Source organism: Hevea brasiliensis, chromosome 3 (assembly GCF_030052815.1).
Source record: "Hevea brasiliensis isolate MT/VB/25A 57/8 chromosome 3, ASM3005281v1, whole genome shotgun sequence".
NCBI lineage: Eukaryota > Viridiplantae > Streptophyta > Magnoliopsida > Malpighiales > Euphorbiaceae > Hevea > Hevea brasiliensis.
The window spans coordinates 5,596,694-5,619,117 of record NC_079495.1 but is presented as its reverse complement, the minus strand read 5'-3'; the positions used below and the strand labels follow the sequence as shown (position 1 = coordinate 5,619,117).

The following is a 22,424-nucleotide window of genomic DNA, read 5'->3' as shown; positions in this document are numbered from 1 at the left end:
ATTATATGTGGGAATTGATTTCATGATTATATATATGTGAATTTGATGTTTGAAAATAGGGTTGTACACTTGAAATTGGGGATTTTGTGACATTTTTGAAATTTGACCTAATTGTGTTGAGATTGATACTTATAGAAGTACCATACATGCTTAGTTGGAGTTTGGAAGAAGGAGGAGATTGAAATTGGGAGTGTGAATTTTCTGCAGGTTGTGTTGTTGTTGAATCCAGTAGGATTTTGTTGCCATACCTCCATTTGTGTTGCCGCAATTGGTATGAGGAAAATTTGAGGTGTTTTGGGACATCCAAACCTTCATTTTTTAAGGAGGAACCCTACCCAAATTTTGTCAAAATCATGACCAATTCTCTGCCCAAAACCGGATGACCAAACACTGAAACCCAAAAAATGACCAAATGAACAGCACGTGTTCATTTGGTCATAAATCTCTCTATACTGGTCCAATTGACCTAAAATTTACATCAATAGAAAGCTTAGACATAGGGCTACACTTTTCATGAGGACCACTTGACCCAGTTTTGCCTTTAGCTAAGTCAAATTGTTAGCACAAATTGGGTCACTAAAACTGTTAACCCGGAAATTGTCAAAAATACTGTTCCTTTGGTGTGCTTGACCAGTTTTGGTAAAAAAGCCATAACTTGGTCTCTAAAGTTGCAAATTGAGTGAAACTAGTGCCAAAAGTTTTATAAGACATAGCTCAACAATTTTTATGTTTTGACCAAGCTCCAAAACCCATTGCATCATAGGGAAAATATTAGCCAAATTTATGAATTGAAATATGGAAAATGTTAAGTTGAACCCATAATGCCATTTGATACTCGTGTGTTCATTTGGCCATAACTTCCACTAGGAAATTCCATTTGAGATGTGCCAATATGATATGGAAACATGATACTTAGGGCTACAATATTGATTTAGACACCTTTATCAAATTCTAAGTGTAAAGACCCTAAAAAGAGGGTCAAACATACTGCCCTGAAGTTGGACCATTGCCTTTATAGGATTAAGAGTCCAGGCTAATACATTGACCATGACTCACTATACCAAGCTTGAAAAATTATGAAATTATACCTGAAAGTCCCTAAGACATAGAGGAACAAATCTTATAGAGGAACCTAAGTCTAAAAATGACCATAAAATGATCAAATGACTGGTCAAAGTTTATTGACCAGGAATTGCCAATTCTGGACAGCTTAGAGGTAAATGGACCAGTTATGGTATTTTGACCATAACTTCAATTCTATAACCCCAAATTGAGTGATTCAAAAACTTAAATTCAAGGTTAAACATAGAGGAGCAATTTTTACGAAGGAAGTGTGATCAAATAGACATCCTAACCTAGCCAAATTCCTAGATAAATATAATACATCAAAATAAACCTAAAGAAAGGTTCATGGGAAAAATGCTATACATGGTAATTAAAATACTCATAAGGCTAATTAAATATTAAAAATGATATGAATATGTAAATTGAGACTAATGTCCTATTAATATAAAATTAATAGTACCACTGAACAGTATCAGAAAATAGTAACAGTGAATAGTGCTAAAATAATTAAAAATGTTTAATTGCTTATAGTATACTTAGACTTATTTATTTCGTTTGGATAAATTGGTATACCAATTAGGAACTACAGATAGCAGTACTGCTTACCGAGAAAATCATAAACTGACAATATATGTCTGGTATGATTATTCTACAGGCTATATGCCTACTTGCTGGCCATTGTGCCTACTTTATTTCTAGCTTTACAAGCCTGACAGTGGGTCTCGTGCGATACCGCCTCGTGCGATACCGGCCTCAGTCCGACAAACGATATCTTTGGATAGACATATGGTTGTCTAACCAGTATACACCCGTGCATCCAACTTTTATAATTTGTTATAAGTTTCTTGGGCATTGATAATGATTAATTAATACTGAATATACAATAAATAAACAGAAAAGATCCCAATAATTTTAATTGTTTCTAATGTGTAATAAAAATATAAAAGACCCAGAAATTACGAATTACAATTATTATATCAATTGTTAAATTATTGTTATTATAAATTATGCATCACTAAGCTTTATGCACCACTAAGCTTTATGCTTAGCGCGTTGGTTTTCCATCGCGTAGGTACTGGAGATCAGTAGCAGCAGCACCAGTAGTGCACTGACAGAGTTCTGGCCAGATCTGTCACCGATCAGAGTCACCTCACCAGTCTTTTGTATTTTGGTAAGGCCCATGTATAGACTAGTATTTTGATTCATTATATCTAGTCATGATGTATTTCATTTTGGACTTGTAATTAAACTTTGAAATTGAAATGTAAACTTGTAATTTATTATCTATGAATTTCTATATGAATGCAATAGAAGATATTTTTTGAGATCTCATAAATAATTGTGAAGATAATGATATAATAGAATATGATATGAAAATGTGTGAAATGGATATGAACATGTAAATAGGTGATTAGTGGATCCCGCTAGATGCTAACAAAACAAAGGAGGCTCCACCCGAGTCTCCACAGAAACAAGTTATAAAAAAAAAAAATAATTTCACATTTAGAATACAACTTTTAAATGATATTATAAGTTTTCGATGGACATAATAAGACAAGATAGGGTGTTTCGACATCGAATATGACACTCCTTGCTCAGTTATACAGTAGATGGGTAAGGAGCGTCACACCAAAGGTGAAGTGAAGCTTTTGTTTGTTATTATTTTTTTTAATCATTTCTTTAGTAAAGATCAAGACTTTTTTTATTTATTTTTTATTCGCTTTCCCGCATTCCATACTTTACATAGAGTAAATTCCTGAATTTTGATATTATTAATATTTGTATTTTTCTATTTTATATAATAATTTAAAATGTTTTTCATATTTGATTCTATCTGTAAAATGGTCTCTTCATTCATTTTAATTACATTTAACTTTTTAGTTAGAAAAATGGGAAATATTTGTGTTAATAATAAATTATAATATAATACATTAGGTTTTATTTGATTAATAAATAAAATAATGTAAATATTTTACAATTTTAGTACATTGATTAAATTTTATATTTAAAAATAATGAAATAAATTTTATATTTATTTTTAATTGAAATTTTATAGTAAAAAAATATTTTTATTAATTGAAATTAAGGTAATTATCTTTTTAACCAAGTCAAATAAATTTATGTGTCTAAATATAAGATGCAGAAATATATTCATATCTTTTTAAAGCAATTTTAAAAGGAATATACAATTAAAAATAATATAATTTTAAAAGGAATATACAATTAAAAATAATATATCTCACATGAATTGTAGCATTTATTAAATAAATGTGTATTTTATATATAGATTAATATAATTATTATGTATATTTTATTTGATGAATGTTACAATTCATGATAAATGGGGTTTAAACATAATTTTTTTCATCAATTTTTTTATCAAAATTTTAAAAATCCATTAATGAGTTTTAATTTTAATTAAAGATAATATAAGATGCAGAAATATATTCATATCTTTTTAAAGCAATTTTAAAAAGAATATACAATTAAAAATAATATATTTCACATGAATTGTAGCATTTATTAAATAAATGTGTATTTTATATATAGATTAATATAATTATTATATATATTTTATTTGATGAATGTTACAATTCATGATAAATGGGGTTTAAACATAATTTTTTTCATCAATTTTTTTATCAAAATTTTAAAAACCCATTAATGAGTTTTAATTTTAATTAAAGAGAAATTAAAAAAAAACTTCAATATAATAATAAGCAGGATTGTATGATTTTATTCGTCTCTTCACATAAAAAAAAAAAAAGAAAGGAAACGAAAAAATAATTCTATAAAAATTTATGAAAAAATCGTATATTTTACCTTTTCATTTTTATAAGTTTTGCAACGTGAAAAACTCATATAAATTATATGAAATTTGTATGTCTTAATATTATATATCATATATTTTGATTCACATGTATGATAAATCAAGTTTATATATGATTTTTTTTCCAGTTATTATTTACTAATTCTTCAAAAAACTCATCAATGATTTTAAATTCTAATTCAAGAGAAGAAAAAACTTAATGCAATAATATGAATGGTTCAACAATCCTAACCTTCTCTTAACAAGAAAACCAAAAAGAAAGGAAAAAAAATCATTGAAAAATCTATATTTAAATTTGATTTATCATAAATTGTAATATCTATTAAATAAAATATATAAATTAATAAAAGTAAACTATATATAAAATACACATTTTATTTAATAGGTGATAGAATTTATGTGGGATACATTCTTTTTAATTATATATTATTGATACATTTTTTTTTATTAGATATTATTTTCAAAGTTACTTTGTAAAAATGTATGATTTATTTTTACATCTTATATTTGAATACATAAATTTATTTGGCTTTATTTAAAAGACAATTACATTAATTTTAATCAATAATATATATATATATATATATATTTTAAATATAAAATTTATTTCTATTAAATTACGATTATATTTAAAATTTTTATTAATTAATTAAATAAAATATTAGACACTATATTATAATTTACATTAACTTTTCAAATTCAATTGAATACAATTTTAAATTTGACTATTTCAAACAAAATAAAAATTATAAATATAAACTTGAATTAATATAAATGGTTTAACTTTTTTTCTGAATGAGGGAAAATATCTAATAATTTCAATTAAATTATTACTTAATTTCTAAATATTATTATCATTTACCACTTCCTCTCTCTCTTATTTTTGTATCCCCCTCCCTCTATTTCATTTCCATGTCTGTCTGTCTGTCTCTCTCCCCTTTCTCCTTCTAATTCTATTCTCATCTTTCCCCCTCTCTCTCTTGATATTTTGCTCTATAGCTCCAATCCCAACACTCGAACAATAACCCTCTTTAATTCTAGGTTTTTCAAAGAAATTTCCAAAAATTTGATTATAAAATCACACAAAATGTACAAATAAAAATCGAAAATATTACAAAAGAATTTCAAATGCAAATAAGAGATGGTGGGCACATCAAGAACAAATTACAGAATTTCAATGAAGAAATATGTAAACAAATTCCATTTGAATCTTGGATGACTCAAATCAAACATGCAAACAACTAGAAACTTTGTGAGATTTGCATAAGCAACAATGATTATTTAAGTAACAGCAAGCCCTTTGCATTGCTTGAATAGCAAAACAAAATTCAATCCTAGAAGAGGTGACGACGGCTATTGATGCCATCGAACGAGCTTCACCTTGCACAGTCTTAGCCACTAAAGGAGGAAAATATGCAATGTGTCAAGGAGAATTTTTAGAATTGAAATCAGCCAACAATTGCCCAGCCATCGCTCCCTTTCCTCTCCACCTTCACCACCACCTACCACCACCTGAAGAATACCTCACAATCACTTCTAATCCAATAACCCTCCTCTTGTCTCATTGCCAACACCACCCACCAACATCTCATCTCCAACCCTAAGTCTTCTTTTTTTCTTTGCCTCATTGATCCTAGAAAAATGGTTCAAATCAATCATACACTTCTGAACCTTGTGACCTAATCCTCTATCCTCATTATCTTTGGCTCTTGTGACACTCACTACCATGACTCTCATCATCAGTCCTCAGTCCTCTGAGCCATCTTATGATAGGATTTTAAGAGAAGAGAATCAATATAATGCAGCCCAAAGTAAAGTTGAATAAGCAAAACTTGGTTGTTCTATAGCTCCACCATTCAAACACAGGTGTGGATAAAATTGCTGGAATTTTTGAAAATATATGAGCAAAGTTTTAGGCCAGTTACGCCAGCCAAGGACCCACTTCAATGAGTAGTTTTATTAGGTGAAAAAATGGACCTCCTTCAAGGCTGGCCATTAGCTTAGCTTTGTGGTCTTTAATCTTCTCTGCCTTTAGCTCTGTAGATAGGCTTTCTTCTCTTCACTTCTGGTCCCATGCAGGCACTAGTAACTGTCTACTCCCTTTCCCATGTGTTGATGTCTAGGGTATGTCAGGTTCCTTTCGATGTACAAACGAACACCTAATCCATTGGTAAATTCATGATAGGGCCATAACAGAAAGCCAAGGGAATTCCAAAACGAGTCCATTGGTAAACAAAATCGTTGCCTTATCCGTTAGTGTTCAAATTAACAATAAGCTTACCTGCAACAAAATCAATCCATTGATAAATCGGATTATCAACAAATTTTTTTAAATTACCAATGGAAAAATACGTTGTTGTTTATTGAAATTCTTCTTGTGTTCTGTTTGCTTCATGCAATGTCACATGGGAAACTACCCATTATGCAGATGCCCACAAGCATATGCCTCACATATTCCTGCTTAATCATTTCCATTTCAGATATTTCCCTGCTTTTAATGAAGTGTGGATTAAAAAATTTATGTCTTTTGGAGGATCACAACAAACTTGGTTTTTTTGGAGGATCACTATTTTATTTACCGTCTCATCTTACAGATTTATGTCTTTTTCATTTAGTGTGAAGTGTTGTATTAGATCAATGTACAGTGCATGAAATTTATTTTGTACAGGTTGATTTTCTTGAAGTCTGACAGTGTGGTCTATTTTTCAGTGGAATTTATGATTCATACCTTTTTATTTATTATTCACGATTAGTTCCAATGAAAAAATTGTTCCGCCACTTTATAGATCTAATTGTTTTAGATAGGATTTCATGTATGATCAGCGAACTCTGTTGTATTATGACAGTCTGTTCCTAATATGGTTTTTAAGAGAGAATCTTGTCCCCCTTATTTATTTGTGATAAAATCCTAATCTACTTTATATCCTCTAGCTACATAAGAAGAATTTAAAGGAAGAAGAAAAAAAGGAAGAAGAAAAATTCCCTTATAACCTCAATTATCCACACAAGAAAGCTGCATTGACTCTAGAAAAAGGGCTTGGCAAGGATGCTTCATAATGAGTTCAGTCCTTCCTTACTGCACCACACAACCTTTTTGATACCAGCTAGTAACTTTTTCTTGTATCTTTGGAGAGAGCCATGTGCATCTTCTTCACAACTCATTATTCCTAACTTATCTTAATAATTATTCAATTTCAAATTCACTAGGCTCCACATCCCTCACATAATCCTTTTATTAGATTCTCTCTCCACCATCATCATCCTTCTTTCTTTCTTTGTTTATAGATTTATTGGCATTAGACCATATGTAATGAGAAATTCCAATGAAGTTAGACTGAGAATGTTTTCATAGTTCTATTTATTTTATGACAGAAATATTTATACATACATGAGATTAATTTATGAAATAAGAGAGTCATCCTTATAGTGTAACTCTTCCCTTTATTTAGCCTATTTAGAAATTAGAAATTTATAAGAATTCAATTTAATTGATTTTTTTTTATCAATTTTCAAATTTAGAAATATAATAATTGAAAGAATTCAATTCTTTTAATTTAAAAAAAGAATTCATTTGAAAAAAACAGAAATTAGGACAAAAATTTTACGATTGTGTGAAAATTCAATTGAATTCTTTTATTTTATATGACAAAAATAGAAATTACTTTTAGACAATGATTTTAAAATTTTTTTGTTTAGTTTTAATCAACCCCTCCTTAAATAATAGGCAAAATTCTCATTATTTTCAATTAAGCATAGAACAAGGGCTAACAATTAGATGAGCCTTGAAAATGGACTTTCAAGACTCAGCAACTGCCACTGAAATCTATATCAAGAAAAAGGTCAGAGAGGGTAGCTATATAACAGCACAAGATCAAGAAGGGATATATATAAGGGCATTTAATGTATTATTCATTTTCTGCAATCCCACAGACCTCTAGCAACTGAAGCAACAGCTATTGAATAATCTACAAGTTAAAAGATGTTCTGATATCAAAATTCAGATAAGAAGTTAGAGAGAAGAAGAGGGAATTAACACGTTACAAAATAAAGAAAGAGCAGAATAAGGAAATACTGATCATAGCCAATTAACCAGCCAAGCCAAGACTTGTCACTCATTGGCAGCAAATTTTGCATTTAACCAATCCATTTTCATTGCACTCAGGGCATCTAATAATATGCATTTCATCACTCTCCCAATCGGTGAAGACTTTGCGGCTTCCATTGCAATTCAAACAAACTACAAATCTCTTGTTGCCACAACCAGCACAGGGAGTATTAGACAGGACTTTTGGTATCCCTTCCAAAAGCTTCTTTAGCTTCCCTTGTTCGTGCAAGCTAACCACTTCATCAGCTCCCCCTATGTACCTTCCCTTGATGAAAAGCCTTGGAGGAATCACTCTGCCACCCAATATCCTCCATAGTTCCTCCCTATATTCCAAGTGCATCGAAACGTCCCTCTCGTGGAACTCAACTTTAAAACTTTCCAGCAAAAACAGTATTGTGTGGCAATCCTCAAATGTCTTTCTTATACTTCTCAAACTTGTTGTATACAGAATTACAGATTCGCTTCCTTCAGGAGGACATTTCTCTTCAAAATGTGAAAGGGATGGATATTCTTCAATACCCTTCTCATGCTCAGTTTCATTAGCTTCATCACATTCCATGGTGATCTCTGAGGAGACTGGAGACTCTAAATTATCTATGGCTGCAGTCACTTTGTCATTGAACACTGTAAAGGGTGTAATTTTCTCCTTGTCGCGAAAGTGGAGCTCCAAATCATCAGATTCTTCATCTTTTAGTTCTGTGAAGCGTTCTGATACACCAATATCGCCAGTTACAGCTTCTTGGAGATTGTTTATTTTGTGATCTTCTTGTATGTAAACTGATGGGATTTGTAGGTTCTGATGGGAGAACTTGTCTGTGGAGTTGAAGTGAGAAACTAGACCATGTTTTAGTGTTTCTATGGTTGGAATGAACCTCAATTTCTTCAAGAATCTTCCCTTCATTGATTTCATGTCTCGTGTTTGTCTGCTCGAAAAATCGGATGATATGTGATCAGAGGCAGTATTTGATCAATGGAAGAGATGGAATGGTGAAATTTTGGTTGAGATTTGACTAATGAGGAGACTAGAGGATATTGGCAGGTTAAGGAGGTTTCTCTTTTGGTTTCCAATGACGGAAAAGTGAAAAACTGAAAAGCTCTCTGTTGGTTGCTTTTTAAAGTTATGAGTTCATCACTGCACCGATTGTGGGGAGGGGTGTCCATGATGCATCCCCACACCCTTTTAGTGCATTGACGCTTTACAACAATTTTTGGTGCCTTGTCAATGTATAAGGGGCAAGACGAGAAAAGGGGTGTGAATGGGGCTGTGCTTTTTCATTTCAAAACAATTCTGAGATGAGCACTCATGATTTTCTCCACAGGCACTCATGCCCTGCCCTTGATACCTTGATGAGGCAGAGTTTGATTGGGGTGTAGTACCAATTGAATGGTTTCTAAATGAGCATAGCTAAATCAATGCAGACAAGGTGTGCCAAAGGTCAAGGTTCAATACCAAGTATGAAAAAGCAGCTTTGAACGATTGGACTTTGCCACATTATTTTTTTTGGTAATTCTGAATAGATGAAGATGATGAACCCTTTAGAAATCAAATCAATCATGTTTACCAAGTCGAGAGAGTCTCAGGGGCTGTAATGACTACGATAAATTTGGAGGAACTTTCTTGGTTTTAACAATATGTGGTATTCCCTCAAAAAACAATCTGTGCTAAAACTCCCCTTGAAATTCCCTGGAAAAGCTCAAGATCGAAGGTAGATTTTTTTGTATTTATATTGAGCTTGTAGTCATGGTACATATAATCCTAATTACACATCGAGCTGTGTAAGTAAAGGTAAAGTAGCAGCAAGGTACATAACATAAAGCTTTCTTTGAACATGCTATATGGTGAATTGGTGATGCTTATTGGCAAATAGACTGCGCTTAACTATCTGTAATGGGTGATGCGAACCCAATACTAAAGTCAAATCCAATGCAAGTTAGCTCATGGTTTTTACCATCATACATCTTCATCTTAAGAGAGTATGAACCCTGCAGATAAAAATAATCATCAGTTACAAGAATCAAGGCAGATAAAAGTAAAATTCTTTTCTTTTTACAGGTAGGATGAACACAACTATATTGCAACAAAAATGTGAAAACCCAGAGTCTGTCTATCCAAGTGTAACACATGTTGTTCATGCTTTTGACAAACTAAGGTAAATTAAAAGCCTACCGGTGCATATGATGTTCAATATATCTGTAATGAGTAGTAATACAAACTTTGTAACCAACAACAATTATTCATGTAGTAAACTAAAGATGAATCAAAGAATTATAGAATAACATAGCAAGATTTATGATACTCTGTCCTTGGCCCCTAAATTAATCAGTGAAAATGAGAATGAGGGAGCTGGGGGTATAGGAATTACAAGAGAAGCATAGAGGATTAATTCATCATTAAAACCAAATTTAATCAATTTCCATTGATGTATGAAATAGGAGACCAGCCAGGCTTCTTGAGGGAGGATAAGCACAGCTGAAACATCTATTTGCCTACAAATGTGGGCAAGATATGAAATTTGCACAAATAACTATCATGCTGTGCTTTCATGTAAAAAAATAAAAAGAAAAAGACACAAAGATCATGAACTGAAGCAGCTAGTTCATGATCAATCGCGTGTTGCAATGATGAAGAAAAGAGGAATCTCTCAACCGGCCATTTGACTCTGGAAAGTAATGGTGAGCTATGAGCATCTTAAGCCAAAAGAGGCCATTGTTTTGGTCAGGAAAAGAAAGAGAGAAAGGATGGAAAGAATTTTTTGTCAAGGGATATATTACATGTAAAGCTAACACGCCAATCTTGAGGAATCCATTCTCCAGCCTCCTGGTTTTCACCCTTAATAAAACATGCCTCTCTCCTGGCCTTGTGAACTATTTGGCCAAAGTTCCAAGCAAATTCAAACAGCTGACAAAGGCTCAAATATTAGAGCCTCCAGAGCAGTTTACATCACAATAACCTATATTTTGACAGGAAGACAACATTAAACTATACCGAGCCTAAAATCCTTGAGCACGGGATAACAGCTGAACAATTGCACATCATGTTGTATTTTTATACACCAGCCAGTGAGTTATGAGCATATAATATATGCATGTGTGTATCACACCATACATTGTGTGTATCCATGTGAATGTGGATCAAACCAGCAATCTCAAGAAGCACAACTCATCAGGAGGGCGACAGATTAACTAAGAGCATCAACCATGATTCATAGTTCAAAAGTAATTTAACAAAGGGTATTCATTCCAAGGTAACAATTTAAGCAACTACTACTACATTTATTTTATGGAGAATATTTGCCTTCATTTTCCAGTATTTTTCATGCGTAGGCAAATTGATCAATGGAAACAGTTTTATTAGTTAAATGGCAAACTAATGCATGACCACAGCCAGTTGCCACCATAATTAAACCCTCAATGGTGTAATTCTCTCCTATTCAACTAATAATCTCAAAGAATTCACATTTTTTTTATAGAACGAAAATAATTTCATCTCCAATCTACTTAAAATGCCAGATAATAATTTTCACTTAGATTTTCAGTGTTACACTCAAATAGCATAAAGTAATTCATATCTAAAAAAAAAAAAAAAATCCACAAACAAATTCTTTTCCACAGAAACAAATCCTAAGTTGCAGAGTAATGATGAATCAATCCAAATCGAGTTGGGTCGATCCATACCTCAAGGCATTGTCTGCTTTGTCTCTTGGCCTCACGATTTTGTCCTTGAAAAGGGCCCTCAAGGGGGAATGGGTGTGCTTGGCCTTATAAGGCTCTAGCCCCCTTGGCTCTTAATCAATGTGGGATTTTGTATCATTATATATTAGATGTCCCCCGCTAGTCAAGGAGGCTTTGGAGAAATGGGCCTTAGACCATTTGGAGATCCAATTCAATGGACAGATGAGCCTTAGCCCATTTAGAGATTCAGTTTGGTGGAGATGCAGAGGGTTGTGCCCTCCTTGTAGTGCCAAATGATGATGAATCAAATCAAAATCAAAATGAGTTATCCACACCTCAGTGTATTGCTTGCCTTGGTCCTTAGGCCTCACAGTTTTGTCCTTGAAAATATCCCTCAAGGGTGAAGGGTTGTGCTTGGCCTTACAAGACTCTAGCCCCCTTGACTTCAAGTCGATGTGGGATTTTGTATTATCATATTATATATACCACATAGACTCGATAACATTTTCAAATGAGGTTGTGATTCTAGCAATTGGTTCTAAGCTTAACATGTCGACAATTTTCTATCCACACAACATTTTCATATGTGATCATTTTGCACGTTGAAAAGAGAAGTGACTTACTGGAGGAGTATATCCAGGTAAAACTTGTGAGTGTGACACTACGAACTCGCCATCAGACACAGGGCATGTTGTCTCTTCACAAAGATCATGAGTCTCACTATGGATGTGCCATCCAAAGTATGCAACTTCAATCACCAATTTGCCTCCAGAGATTGCTTCACCTGCATCCAGCATTAAGGCAAAGTGGCAAACCGCTAGTGTGAAAATTTAGAACACCAGTTATTGGTAAGACACAATAGAATGATACTGTAAAATAGTAAAATGTATAAGGTATTTCTATTCCCATGTTTGGTTGCACAAATAAAAGGAAATGTAATTTAATGGTTTTGGCTTCTATACTTAGTTTATTTGGTAGTGGTTGTGGTGGTGCCAATAGAAAGGCAATGGTGGCATCTAGGTGGTAGCGGTTGGAAGGGATGGGACTGAGGGCTGTGTTGGTGGCAAAAGTAAAAAATGAACAGTAAAGTAAATAAAGTAATCATGATTACATAATTTTTTTGCTAAAACTTGTATTTATTCGTTATAATAGTTTTGGCTGCTATGGTTAGCTAAAATAAAAATCACAGTACAAACAATATATTGGGAAGTAGCCTTACAATTTTAAGATTTGGGCAGGAAAAAAAAATGATTTTACCTTTCTTTAATAGCATTATCATAACGCAACAAAGACCTGCAATTTTTTTCTTTTTTTTTTTTTTTTTGGGTGGAATTCCTGCCCACCAAATATAGCAGGGCATACCAATTGCCATTCTTATGAAAGGGGAAAGAAAAGCCATAGGTGCTGGATATTCATTACACATAAACACAATTTAATTAGGATTTTTTTGGGGAAGTAATAAACTAATGTGACAAAAATTACAAAAGCAATCATTTCAAGACAAAAAGAATGATCAGCAGTTCCTACAACTCACAAAGAAAATACAAATTCCATATTCTCAAATCAATATAAAACATAGCAGTATCAAGTATACCATCCAAAGCCTCTGTTTTGAGGATAATCTTTAAAATCACAAGAAAACTAAATCGACAATCATGATAGAACAATCAACCTGCGGTAGCAAAGATGCTGAAGGTAGCAGGCTTCCCTCTCTCAACCGGATTCGGTGATATCTCCACTGCTTTCACCTTAACATCATAATCGGTTTTCCCATCTGCATTAACCATTCAAAAACTATTAAAAAAATTTTCAAATATCTCAATAACGATGAGATAAACTGAAAATTACAAAGAAAGATTTTAGGGTTTAATAGAGAGACTTACTGCAATACTTAACATCGGTGGCTTGGGTCAAAGGCACGATGAGAGAAAGCGATATAAGAAAGATGGGAAAAATGGTCTTGTACTGAATCATCTCCATGAACGCAGGGACAATTCTAGGGTTTGTGAATCGAAGAATTTAAGGGGTTTTTGGATTGATTTGAGAGAGCAAACTGGATTGAATTGGGATTTTGATTCGGCGTACTTAGTTACGCCAGATGAGCATAGTCGTGCTTTGTCCACCAGGAATCCAGCAAGAACTGCACGTGATCTCAATCCTTGGATAAGGGGTTCCCATCAATTGAACGGTGTAGATACGTCTAGTAATTGATTATTACATTGCAGTTAGTCAATGGCAGTTGGCGGGAGAACGTTAGGTGTAATATTTCTAAAATAATAATACTATTTACTAATATTTGAGACCCATTTAATTTTTATATTTATATATATAATATTAATAGAACTAAAATCTAAAATTTTCTTAAAGGGTAAAAGAGTCTTAACAGTGGTTTATTAATTTAAGGTAATTAAGACGACCATAAATATTTAACTTATTTTTTCCTCTATTTAATATTTGAAATTTTTAAAATTTAAATTTTGCTTATTTAAAGAAACACATACACACACCCATATATATATATATATAAAATGTTTAGAGTGTTTTGTTAATCAAAGGAAAATAATTTTAAAATAGAAAAAAAGAAAATAATTTTCAATTTTTTGAATAGGTCATTTTTCAAATCACACTTTTTCAATTTTCACGGTATTTTTTACTTGGTAGAATTCGTGAATAATGATATAAATTGGTAAGCATATGTCAAATAATAAAAAATATTTTTAAGAAAAATATTTTTTATATTTAAATTATTTTTTATAAAATAAACAAAACCTTAAACTTTTTTTATTTTGTAGAAAATATTTTTTATATTTATTAGTATTTAGGTTATTCAACAAATGAGTTAATAAAAAATATTTTTCTAATCAAAAGAAAAATTAAAATAATTTTAAGAAAAATAATTTTCACTTGTTAAAAATAAAGTCACGATTTTAATAATTTTATCAAATTATAAAATTATACATGCATAATATAAACATATATTATTAAATTGACATTGCAACTCAATAATTTTAAAATATAATTTTTTTAAAAAAATATTTTTTCATATATAAATTATTTTTTAAAAAATAAAAATATTCTTAATTATAAAATTATGATTTCAAAAACTTAGTTTGAGTTCGATCGGCTATAAAAGAAAGAAGATTATCGAGTGAACAGGACCTTGGGAACCAATACAACTATGCATCTTTAAGTATTAAAAACCACCATAAATCTATTTGAGCAGGCAAACACAAAACACCCCACACAAGCATCTATTTCTGGTGCCCATAACTGCTCTCTCTTCTATAATAATGACCTCAAGGGACTTTGTGTTGCTGTGCTCTTGTTCACATCAATTAGAATTCGGTAGCACTATTTAGTTTGAGCCAAATGAATCCAATTATATTATTTTAATTTAATAATTAGATTTAATTTTTAAAATAATTTAATTTAGTTCGATTTTTTATTTTAAGAATTTTAATTATTTTGGTTCGATTTAATTCAATTTTAGAGAGAAAAAAATTAATTAGACCGAACAGAACTGAATTACTTTATTGATTTTTAAATTGATTTATTTTTATAGTGAATTTATGAATTATATGTAATTATATATATATATATAAATTATTTAATTTCATTGATTAATAGTTATTAGGTTCAAACCAATGTCAAAATTAGATCAAATAACTTGAAAATCAAGTCTAAATTAAAAAATCCATCCAAACTCAAAAGCTAATCGATTCAAATCAAACCGAATCAAACTAAAATAGAGTGATTCAATTTGGTTTAATTTTTTATTCATTTCAATTCAGTTCGATTTATAAAATATATAATTTAATTAATTCAGTTTTGATGATTCGATTTGGTTCGGTTTGGTTTGAACTGAATACTCAGCCCTAAATCCAAGATGTTAGTTTCTTTTTTTTTTTCAATTTTTATTTTATGGATCAATTTGTTTTCAGATTAGAGATAGAAATTTAATGATGTGGGTTTGTGTATCCTTTTCTGAAAGTCACCAAAAGTCTTTGTTTGCATTTTTTGTTGTGTAGCTTATATTCAACGGACTTGTTTGATTATAGCTAGGTAAGAACTCGAGATGTTATAATTTTGAAAAAAGTTATATCAAAGTGCTAAAATTCATTAATTTGAAATCTCATATTTGAAAAAGGGCTTGCATATACCAATCGATCAATGCAGATTGTCTAATTTTGGGTGTTTTAATGGCAAATAATTAAGGAGATATTGTCACTTTCAATAGAAAATCCTACAAGATCTAGCATTTGACATTACAATAAAGGTTGAAAAAGAACTTTACTGTAAAGGCTATTGTTGTAGGATGTGGCTAGCCTCTACAATTGGAGCTGAAACAGTTGATTATGCTTTGGATCCTTGTCAAGTTGGGATTCTCTCTGGAAATATCTGTAACAGAATTGAATTGAGTCTTCTAGCTCTTGTACGAGTCCCTGGCTCATAATTCAAATAGCTTTCTTTCACTGTTTTCAATCTTATCAATCAGATTTCATCTTTGAGTCTGCCACTAGTAAATCAAACTTTATTTACATGATATTTGTGCACAAACTCCAGAATTATATCTAATCTGCACATGTATTTAGATGCATTTCAATCAAGGAGTGTGACATAAAAATTCATCATTTTCAAGAAACAAAGATTAGAACTCAGAACTGGTGAAGCCGATCCATGGAGATGTGATAATTCTGCAGTAATGCAAAGAGATGGCTTGAGAAGACGACCCTAAATCATGCTTCCTGGTATATGTATCTGTCAACCCCTCCTGCTTGCCAATGGAACCACCTCAGCAAGAGGGGTTGAGAGAGGAGTAGGCAATGGAGAAGTTCTGCAGACTGGACAAGTAGGGTGAAGACGCAGCCACGGATCAACACACTTAAGGTGGAAGAGATGGCTGCAGTCAGGCAACAACCGGAGAATATCAGTGTTCTTGTAATCCGCCAAGCATATAGAACAGCAAGTCGCAGTGGAATCTGACTTGTGCAGCTTGGCCTCAGAATACAGCAATTTTGGATAGCGCTTCAAAGTGGTCTCATCAAGCCCTACATCCACCACAATATTATGCAGCTCAGGTGGCTCTTCTCTATCCCTTCTCTGGTTGTGAGCTGATGTCTGCGGTGCTCTAGTGCAAAAATAGGAAGCTAAGGTGATAGTTGTGATGAGCAAGAGGATTCCAATAGAAACTCCTATTCCATAACCAATCCCACTAATGTTATTCGAACCAAGAAACCCTCCTCCTCCAGGCCCATCCGTGCTATTCATATCCTCAAGAAATCAAAGCAACAGCTGCAAGAATTGTAATGGAATGAGCCTACACAAATGGTAAGGTAAGCCATAGCAGAAATGAAAACAAAGGAAAGGGGGTATTCAAAGTCCAATATGAAAAAGTCAACGGTAACATGAGATAGATATATAGATAAAGCGAAGATGCATTTGGGGCTTTAAGTAAAAGAGAGGGCAATAGACCAATAAGGCAAATGCATGTGATGTGATCATATTCAAGTTATAGGCTAGCTGCCTTAAGAGCATTGTTTATGAGTCAACTCTTCTCATGTTCATCCTTAATCATGTATAATTAATTTCTTGAAATCTTTTCAGAGGATATAAAAATAACAAAGATATAAATTTCTCTTCGTGCGTTGCACGATCCATGCATCACCAAGAAACTGATAGTTTGATTCTTTTTTATTGAGAAATTTTGTGCCCGCAGGAAACGAGCTGTTTATGCTTATTTCATAGCCAAAGACCATGAAGGCTGAAGCAATACAACGGGTTTGGTGCTGGCAGTTGATACCTAACATCTCCAATAATTGAAGGATTCTTGGATTTGTTTCTTTTGCTGATGAGAACTATCAAAATCATATACACATTTGGAGAACTCATCTATCATTAAGGTGTCAATACTTTTAACAAAAATAATAAAAAGTTGGTAACTTGCTCTAACCATATATATGTTTAATAATTTTTTTCCCAATGGATATTGATAATATATTTAATTATAATATATATATATACACACACACATTTATATAAATAAAATGAAATAAATTAAAATATAATTATTACTTTAAAAATACCTTTAAATTAGAAATAACAAGAACATTATATGCTTTATAATAAATTTATATGAAAATAATATGACATAAATTTATGTAAGTATTAATCTTATTTTTTCGACAGTATAATAAAATTTATTTATGAAATTATATTTTTTGAATAAAAAATATATTAATTATATTATTAAAATAGAGTTTAAATTTTATAATAAATTAATTATTGAGTTCATTTTAAAATGCTACTATTATAAATGAAAATGTAGCTAATAATAGATTTATTAATTGATGTTAATTGGTATATGTTGACATATTTTGTTATTATTGTAATTGGACATATAATATGATAATGTAATGATGATTTATATTGTTAATAATTGATAGAATAATTATAATTGTAAATGGAATTTTTTTTTAAGAAATTAAGGGAGTGGGGATTTGAATATTTTAATCATTGACTCAAATTATATTAGACAAAATAAAAATAAAGTTAAAATAAATAAAAATTTATATCTTTATACATAAGGTGATACATGCATGAGCTCATATAATAATAAATATTAAATAGTTGTATATGATATATAAATCAATAGATATAGATATTTAAATAAATTTTTTTTATTAAGGTATTTAAATAAATTTTTGTTATAAATATGGAAAAAAAATTTTGGAAGGTATAAGTTTTTAAAATATCATGCTTATTTAGAAGAAAAATATTTTAAAAAAGGTAAGATTTTTGTAGGTTTTAAAATTTTGAAGACTATCACTTTTTTAACTCATCAAATAATTGTGATAAATCTAGCTCAAATGAATTAGGGTATGAGCTATTTTGATTAAATAATATTTTTTATTAAGTTAAGTTAAAATTATGATCTTATTTAATAATAACTTTTAAAATAATATTTAATATTTTAAAATATTATATTTCTTATTTATATTATTGGATAGTATAGTATTTATATTAATTTTTAATGGTTAATAGAGTAGTTTATGAAAAATTATTGATTTTAATTTAAGACCTTTAAGTAAATATTTTAATAAGATGATATCACTATTTTTATATTTAATTTTATTAAATATTTTTATTTTAAATTATAATACAAATAATTAATATCTACCACTTAATAAAATGAATAATAATTACTAAAATAATTAATTATTGCTAAAATAGCTACCGTTACGGAACGGACTTATTCCTTCAAAATCAAATTAACACACTTTTACATTTTATTTCGGGTCAAGTACGGCTCGGATGCTAACCGTGCACATGCCCCGGACCCGGGCAAGACGATTCGATTGATTCTTTTCTCTTCCAATGTCCAATTGTCTTCTGTCCTTCTGTTCTTCCTTGTGAAGTCAAAAGGAGACGAAAGCTAGCTGACAATGGCAGCAACAGCGATCCATAAGCATCTATTGTCGATAATTATAGCAGTGGTTTCGTCGCTGTTGGTGGTGGAATCCGGCAATACGAACCACATCTACCGGCCGTGCAGTGACACCACCGTACAGCGGTCGGATGGGTTCACTTTTGCCATCGCGTTCGCCTCGAGGACTGCCTTCTTCTACAACAATAATAACAGCCTTCAGTTATCTCCTTGCGATTCAAGGCTCTCTCTCTCTAGCCAGAGTTCTAAGATCTCCGTTTTTAGACCTAAAGTCGACGAGATCTCCCTCCTCACCATCAACACCTCCTCCTTCATTCCGGTTAGTCATCTCCATCTGCTTCCTTTCTCTTTGTGTCTTTACGCGGTTCGTTCAATTTAGTGATTTTGCTATTTGTTTCCTGTTGTTTTTGGATGGTATAGTGGCGGATTTGACTTAGATTCCACTTTGAAGTCAATTTGGTTAAATTTATTTGTACTGATTTGTTAACTGGTACACTTTATTTGAACAGTTAATTCATGATTTTCGATCTAAGGATAGATAATATTCTCAAAATTTTCATTTTTGATGAATAAGGGTTGGAAACACTGTTTTCTTTTCTGATTTTGCTTCTAATGTTTTGGGGAACTGAGAAACATGGCTTTGGGAGACAAGAATATGGGAATTTGATAGAGAAATGAGTAACCCCTTTTTTTAATGGGTAACTTTTAAGTATCAGTATCCTGAATGCCAGACTAACATGAACAAAGGAGGCTGAAAAACCAATAACTGTATGATCTCTAGTGCATACAAAACTTCCATATTGCCAGGCCAATTTTGGCTTGGTTTATTGAGTTAACCCATCTTGGCTGTGTTTTAGAGAAGAACATTAGGTTTAAAATCTTACAACTATGTTGCCTGAGATCCAAACTTCTGAACACTACATTGTTGAAGACTAAAGTCCTGCCCTCAGTTTCCCATGATTAAGCCTTCTGATACACTGACGTAGCAAAACTTCTTGTCACCTTGATCTCCTTGTTCAGTGCCCATCATGATTAAGCCTTCTGATGCTGAAGTAGCAAAACTTGTGGTCACCTTGATCTCCTTGTTCAGTGCCCATTTGCTTGGATGGAAATGAGGAGCATCAACAGAACTTTAATGCATTAGAGCAGCACTTCGAATGACCAGAACTTTAATGCATTCATTACATGCGAGATAGTTGTCCAACTAGAGCAAATAACTTATTGGCTATCGCTACTATCCTTTTGACTAAGTATCAATTGGTGATAGCAGAAAATATGACATCTATTTCATATTAGGTCAGGTTCAACAGAAATTAAATTTTGATAAGGGATCCACGGCATTATGTTTGTCAATGCTTTTGTTCTTTGCTTTCTCTATTTACTTGTGGAAAATTTACTTAGAATATTTGGAAAAGTTCTACTTTTTAGCTTGAGGTAAAGGCTTCAGGTACAGTATTTGTGAAGTTGATGCCCACTTAAAAACCTCTATCTGTCTTCTGTAATGCTGTTGGATATAAATAAGTCATTGACGTGCTGTTTGGTTACCAGGGATGAATATATCAGGATAGGAATCAAATTTTCATTCCTTTTCGTTATGTTTGATTGCTCTGAAAGGAATGGAAGTGATAAATCGTAAATGGATGAGTTTTAATTTTGTTCCTACTTGATTATCAAGTGTTAGAAATTGGAAATGCAAATGAGCTTTCCATTCCATTCCCTCTCTTTATGAATGGTAAAAAATTCGTAGCCCTCCATTTCACTTCCTTAGCTCAGTAGTAAGTGGGGACTCTAGGCTTGGGCTGATACTTGAATGTCATTGTGAAGACTGTGCCAGCTGTATCTAATTAACATGTCACCTGATAATTTTGTTTTCTTCAGGAGAATTATGGTGGATATATGGTCGCATTTGCTGGTAGAAAATATGCTGCAAGGTCTCTTCCTGCTTTTGTTGCAAACAGCACGTACACTGTAACAAGTTTCACTCTTGTAAGAGAAGATCATGAATCCATTATGATTTTAGTTTTACCTTCATAAGATAGATGGGATCCCATTAGCGTTTCTTTGATCATTTCTTTGTCATCATCATCATCATCATTAAATGCAGGTGCTTGAGTTTAAGAAGGGCCGGCTACAAAACCTTTACTGGAAAAGAGATGGATGCGCTAGATGTACAGGAAACAATAACTTTGTCTGTCTTAACAATCAGGACTGTGCAATCAGAACATCAAACTGCAAAAACCGTGGAGGTTCGGTAGATTGCAGCCTTGGTATCCAATTGGCATTCTCTGGCACAGATAAGCATCTTGCGGTTCTCAACTCGTGGTATGAGGTGGAAAATCTGAGGCAGTACTCTCTTTTTGGCCTTTACTCAAATCTCAGAAATTCTCTCACTAGCCAGTACAATAAGATATTTTAGTTGTGCTTGTAGAAGTTCTGCTCCTGATTTGTTATAATTCCACCCCCTCCTCACACCCTCAAACCAACACAAAAAGAAAAAAGTTACCTACACCTCGACTCTTTTCTGATGGATGCTTCATTTCCCTGTTGCCATCTCTTTGTAGTTGTTGCGTGTAAATTTTGGAATACAACCGATTATTTGTGATTATATGTGAAGAGAAATTGTTATGGTTGAAATATTTCTTCATGATAACCAAATTGCAAATTGAACCTTCTTAAGTTTGAAGATGGTTGACCTGTTCTGTTGTTGTTGGCTTGTAAGCTCGAAAATGTGAGTTGTGTGGTTGCTTGTCATATCATATTAAGCTTTTGGTTTTCAAGTGATACTCGAGTGCCAATAACTCCACCTTCTTAATCCCTGCCAGTCTGCGGGGCAAGGATGAATTATGAATTTTGTTAATATTTAGACAAGACTTGTAATCCTTTCACTTTATAATTCATCCTCTTTGACCTTCAACGTGCGAGCGGGCGCCCACAAACACACGTTTATATAAATATCTATATATCAGCTATTCAAAAATTTATACATTTATTCTTTAATTAAGAAAAAATCTAAAAGTTTTGGATTTGAATATTTATTATTTTTTAATTGATTAATGGAAAAGATAATTTCATCATGTAAGAAAAATATAGTGTATGTATACATAGTTAATTATTTATAATATATATAAAATTGTAAATACAAAGCGAATTTGTGAACTAATAAAAATATTTATATAAATATTAATTAATATTAATAATATAAATTGAAGTTTGAATTTTATTATAATTCCTATTCTAAAAAGAATTCCCTCTATATATGAAATTTTATTATAATTTTTTATTTAGAATTATAAATTATCCGACTTACG

At 31.7% G+C, this 22,424-nt stretch overlaps 4 protein-coding genes across 4 annotated transcripts; 1 reads left to right on the top strand and 3 right to left on the bottom strand.

The window, feature by feature from the left end:
• Positions 1-7,791: 7,791 nt before the first annotated feature.
• LOC110644099 (uncharacterized protein At5g39865-like) lies at positions 7,792-9,518 on the bottom strand. The gene has a single exon (XM_021796721.2). The coding sequence runs from the start codon at positions 8,908-8,910 to the stop codon at positions 8,008-8,010; it is 903 nt and encodes a 300-aa protein (XP_021652413.2). The 5' UTR covers positions 8,911-9,518; the 3' UTR covers positions 7,792-8,007.
• A 140-nt stretch (positions 9,519-9,658) lies between these two features.
• On the bottom strand, positions 9,659-13,808 carry LOC110644100 (uncharacterized). The gene is made up of 4 exons (XM_021796722.2): positions 13,556-13,808; positions 13,345-13,446; positions 12,296-12,456; positions 9,659-9,983 (listed from the first exon to the last, which is right to left on the bottom strand). The coding sequence occupies exons 1-4, from the start codon at positions 13,650-13,652 to the stop codon at positions 9,876-9,878; spliced, it is 468 nt and encodes a 155-aa protein (XP_021652414.2). The 5' UTR covers positions 13,653-13,808; the 3' UTR covers positions 9,659-9,875.
• Positions 13,809-15,903: 2,095 nt separating this feature from the next.
• On the bottom strand, positions 15,904-17,209 carry LOC110644102 (RING-H2 finger protein ATL70-like). The gene has a single exon (XM_058143451.1). It carries the CDS (start codon positions 16,938-16,940, stop codon positions 16,434-16,436), a length of 507 nt encoding a protein of 168 aa, XP_057999434.1. The 5' UTR covers positions 16,941-17,209; the 3' UTR covers positions 15,904-16,433.
• A 1,768-nt stretch (positions 17,210-18,977) lies between these two features.
• Positions 18,978-21,750, top strand: LOC110644101 (uncharacterized). Its single transcript, XM_021796724.2, has 3 exons — positions 18,978-19,435; positions 20,995-21,102; positions 21,221-21,750. The coding sequence occupies exons 1-3, from the start codon at positions 19,115-19,117 to the stop codon at positions 21,530-21,532; spliced, it is 741 nt and encodes a 246-aa protein (XP_021652416.2). The 5' UTR covers positions 18,978-19,114; the 3' UTR covers positions 21,533-21,750.
• The last annotated feature ends 674 nt before the right edge of the window (positions 21,751-22,424 follow it).